The following is a 5,000-nucleotide window of genomic DNA, read 5'->3' on the forward strand; positions in this document are numbered from 1 at the left end:
CTCCGACTCCATCTTCTCTCTCCCGCTCCGCCCCTCTTTACGGCGTGAAATGTCAGAGCGTCAGGCCTCTGTGAATAATTTAATCAAATGAATTACGCCACCAAGCCAGGACCATCTTGTAGCCTAACCCAATTAGGCTCCACTGTAAAGCTAATTATGCCGCCTGATTACTATTAGTATAATTTTAATAAATGGAGCCATTACCAGGTTCATCACAGCCATTGGCTTTGAGAGAGAGGAAGGGAGGGAGAGAGAGGGAGGGAGAGAGAGAGAGAGAGAGATAAAAAAGACTCCCCTCCCTTTTCCTCTCACTCTCTCTCATTCCCTCCCCCCATCTTTCTCTCCCTCTGTGGATTTATGCCTTCATCTTTCCTCTGCAGACACAGGGAGTTGTGTTGTATGGATGACAAAAGAATGTCTTTATTTCTGTGAGTATGCAGTGAGCTCTCATTAAATACGTCATATACAGCGTCCTGCAGCCCTCCGAGAGCTCCCGCAAGTCAGGGCTGCATCAGAGCCAACATCAGAGGCGACATCAGGACCACATCAGGACCACATCAGGGCTGCATCAGAGGCGACATCAGAGGCGACATCAGAGCCAACATCAGGGCCGCATCAGAGCCAACATCAGGGCCGCATCAGGGCCACATCAGGGCTGCATCAGCGCCGCATCAGGACCACATCAGGGCCGCATCAGAGCCAACATCAGGGCCGCATCAGGGCCGCATCAGGACCACATCAGGGCTGCATCAGAGGCGACATCAGAGGCGACATCAGAGCCAACATCAGGGCCGCATCAGAGCCAACATCAGGGCCGCATCAGGGCCACATCAGGGCTGCATCAGCGCCGCATCAGGACCACATCAGGGCCGCATCAGAGCCAACATCAGGGCCGCATCAGGGCCGCATCAGGACCACATCAGAGCCAAATCAGGGCTGTATAAGCGCCGCATCTGGGCCGGGTCCTCGCAGCATGTGCTGCTGCCTGGTTAGTGTGTATGTCTGCACATGAGGGGCTGGTTAGGTTTGTCCGCCATAAGGACTCAGAGGAGATGAAGGGCAGGTCTGGTTAATGCAGCGTCCAGCTGGGTCCAGCATCCATCCTGGGGTTAAAGCCTCTTTACATACTCTGTCATCTCTCTTCCTATCACAAGCTCAATATTACAGCGTATTTGGTCAGTATTGGTCTATTATAAGACCTGGTACAAAATCGTTATTACACACGCACACTTTCTCTCACACATACATATCTCTCTCTCTCTCTCACACGTACACACATACACCTCTCATACACAGGTACAGACATAGTGGTAACAAATATTCATAAATAAACAGAGTTCATATAGACAGGAGTAGGTTCAGGTTCATGTGTGTACAGTATCCTGGGCTGAAGACCACTCCTGAAGGTGAGAGAAACACACACACGTGTTTACAGCGGCGCTTTTAAGATCTGTTGGGCGTACTCGTGGAAAGGGATCTGGTGATCTGTTGGGTCTTGATTTGGGCGTAAACGGTGGTGGCGTTAGGTGAAGAGGATTTGGGCGTAGACGGTGCCGGCGTTAGGTGAAGAGGATTTGGGTGTAGACGTGCCGGCGTTAGGTGAAGAAGATTTGAGCGTATACGGGCGTTAGGTGAAGAGGATTTGAGCGTATACGGGCGTTAGGTGAAGAGGATTTGAGCGTAGACGGTGCCGGCGTTAGGTGAAGAGGATTTGGGCGTAGACGGTGCCGGAGCTGCTGGCTGTGGGCTCTGCTGTGGGCTCAGGCTTGGCCTTGACCAGCTCCAGCTCAGCGTAGGTCAGACTGTCATCCACCTGCAGAGAGACCGAGGGAGAGAGGTTGGAGGGATGACTGTGTGTTATCTCGCATAACAGACACACACACACACACACACTCTTACACACAAAAACACACACACAGTCGCTCTCTCATAAACACGTGTGCGTGCATGAGTGAGAGTGTGTGTGTTTATGAGAGAGTGTGTGTGTGTATGGGTGCCTGCATGAGTGAGTGAGTGAGTGAGTGTGTGTGTGTATGAGTGTGTGTGAATGAGAGACAGAGGGAGAGATTCTGGAGAAGAAAACACTGATCTGCTCTGCACTCTCTTTTTCCTGTTTCTGTACTTTGAAGCTCAGCTAATGCAATAATACCTGGGCCATGCTAAATAAATGATTGTGTTGTAGAAAGCAATAAAACCAAATAAAATTAGCCCACTCATAAGTGCAGCAATAACAGCAGTCACCACGAGGCCTCGGAGACGACGCCTGATTTCTGTCTGCAGTTTCAGGGCCCAGTAATCTGAGTGGCGAACACACGGAAAAACACCAGAGCTCCCCGCTACATGTAAACACGCATACAATTACAAACATTAGCACTGAAGGAGGCAATGAGCTAACACACAACACACCAGAGCTCCCGCTACATGTAAACACACATAAAATTACTAACATTAGCACTGAAGGAGGCAATGAGCTAACACACAACACACGGAAAAACACACCAGAACTCCCCACTACATTTAAACACACATACAATTACTAACATTAGCACTGAAGCAGACACAGACACAGACACAGACACAGACACAGACACAGACACAGACACAGACACAGACACAGACACAGACACAGACACAGACACAGACACAGACACAGACACAGACACAGACACAGACACAGACACAGACACAGACACAGACACAGACACAGACACAGACACAGACACAGACACAGACACAGACACAGACACAGACACAGACACCTGAAGAGGAAAGATTCAATAAGAGGAAAGTTTTATCTTCATTACTGTTTGTTTAGTTAGAGGTTTTATCCTGTGCTTGTGATGATAATGTTTGTGTCTATGTCTGTGTGTGTGTTTGTGTTTAAGGGTCAGTGTGTGTGCATGTCTTTAAGTGTGTGTGTGTATTTATATGTAATGGTGAGAATATGAGTGTGTGTGTGTGTGTGTGTGTGTGTGTGTGTGTGTGTGTGCATGTCTTTAAGTGTGTGTGTGTATTTATATGTAATGGTGAGAATATGAGTGTGTGTGTGTTTCCTCACCACTGCTGTCCGTCGAGGCTGGGCCTTGAGGAGTTTGGTTCTGCGTGGTTTCTGTGGTTTCTGAATGCGAGGAGCTGGAGACACGAGGAGAGACTCCTGACTTTAAGAATCACTTCAAACAACTCATCAATTTAAGTATTAAAACATGCAGTAACTGAGTTCTTAAACATGCAAGATCATTGGAGGGCAGGAGAGAGGAGAAGAGGAATAAGGGCATGAGGAGAGGAGAGAGAGGAGGAGAGGAGAGGAAAGGATAGGAGACAGAGACAGAGACAGAGACAGAGACAGAGAGACAGAGACAGAGACAGACAGTGTGTTGTGTTGTGTTGTCTAGTGTAGTGTTGTCTAGTGTTGTGTTGTGTTGTGTTGTCTAGTGATGTGTTGTGTTGTCTAGTGTTGTGTTGTCTAGTGTTGTGTTGTGTTGTGTTGTCTAGTGTTGTGTTGTGTTGTCTAGTGTTGTGTTGTGTTGTCTAGTGTAGTGTTGTGTAGTGTTTAAGTGGAGATAGCTGTGGGCAGTGCATGTAGGCTTTAGAGGCTCATGTTTGGCAGAGAAGCTAAAAGTATTTCCAGATGTTGAGCAGAGGGAGGGCAGAACCCAGTCTCCTGACTCCAGACACAGTTTAGCAGCTGCCAATCACCAGCCTTCAGCCAATCACGCAGCTCGAATGTATAGCACATGCAGTTGGATCACTGCAGCCAATCAGATATCTCAGAAGGAAGTTGATTACACCCACACCAGGAGTGAGGAGGAGCCAAAAGAATGGGGTGGGGAGAGGTAGAGGGAAAAGAGAGAGAGAGAGAGAGAAAAGAGAGAGAGAGAAAAGTTTACTTTATTATCAGTGAAAAAGGAAACACTCAAGAAATAAATCAAGACATGCTAAACACCAAACCAGAGAGAGGTAGAGATACAAGAGAGAGAGAAAGAATACAGAATGAGAGAGAGAGAAAGAAAGAAAGAGAGAGTCCTGAAAGAGCTGGGGTTGAGCACACACCCATTAGGAAAGAAAAGGAGAAACCTGCAGAAAGGGAGAAAGTGTGTGAGGAGAAGAGAAGAGGGGAGGGGAGTGATATAGAAGAGAGTGAAGAGGAGAAGAGAGATAGAGATCTCAGAAGAGAAGAGAAAAGAAGAGGAGAAAGAAGAGAAGAGTTGAGATGGACAGTAAAGAGACGGAGAGGCATGAAGAGTGTCTCCATGCAGACAGGGGGCGCTGTGGGGACAGAGAGGCATGCAGTGTGTCTCCATGCAGACAGGGGACGCTGTGAGGACAGAGAGGCATGCAGTGTGTCTCCATGCGGGGACAGCTCACCTTTAGCGGGAACCAGTGGGGGGGCGTCGTGGGGGTCGGGCGGGTGGTGTTTGTGTCTCTTCTGTTTCCTGTGTGGCCTTGCAGAGGAGACGCTGCCCACAGGGATAACAAGGTTCCTACTGCCCCCATTCATTCCCCCCTTAATACCCTCCGCACTGCCCCCTATACTGCCTCTGCTGGCCTCACTCGCCACACTCGTCACAGTCGTCACAGTCTCCCCCGAGCTAAACACAGAGGGAGGGATGGAGGGAGAGATTGAGAGAGGGAGGGAGAAGGGGAGAGAGATGGAAGGAGAGATATGGGGGAATCACAATGTTAATTTCTTAGCACATTCTAAAGCACGCACACACACGCACACACACACACACATACACACACACACACACACACACATTCTAAAGCACAGCACTATGCAGGGCTTCTGAAGAGAGACATGGAGAACCACAGTATAGAGGCGGGGGCAGAGTGCCATGGAGCTGAGAACTAGGGCCCTCTACCCAAGCAGACAGACCAAAGAGCTCAAATAACCCCACCTCACTCCGGCCTTCCTCCCCCTCACAGACACGCCCTTTAGCCTCTCAGAAATAAGATGCAGCGGATCTCTGCAGGTTAAGGGTTCTAAATGAGAGGCGTGG

The 5,000-nt window shown here is 49.0% G+C and overlaps 1 protein-coding gene across 1 annotated transcript in view; it reads right to left on the bottom strand.

The window, feature by feature from the left end:
• Nucleotides 1–398: 398 nt before the first annotated feature.
• The window catches only part of vstm4a (V-set and transmembrane domain containing 4a), an 11,800-nt gene continuing 7,198 nt past the window's right edge, over nt 399–5,000 (bottom strand). The window contains exons 6-8 of the mRNA XM_042709591.1: nt 4,366–4,589; nt 3,059–3,132; nt 399–1,813 (exon numbers count right to left, since the gene is read on the bottom strand). Coding sequence (XP_042565525.1) covers nt 1,697–1,813; nt 3,059–3,132; nt 4,366–4,589 — 415 coding nt within the window. The 3' untranslated portion in view covers nt 399–1,696. The remainder of the gene's footprint in view (nt 1,814–3,058; nt 3,133–4,365; nt 4,590–5,000) is intronic.

This window comes from Clupea harengus, chromosome 13 (genome assembly GCF_900700415.2).
Source record: "Clupea harengus chromosome 13, Ch_v2.0.2, whole genome shotgun sequence".
Lineage (NCBI taxonomy): Eukaryota > Metazoa > Chordata > Actinopteri > Clupeiformes > Clupeidae > Clupea > Clupea harengus.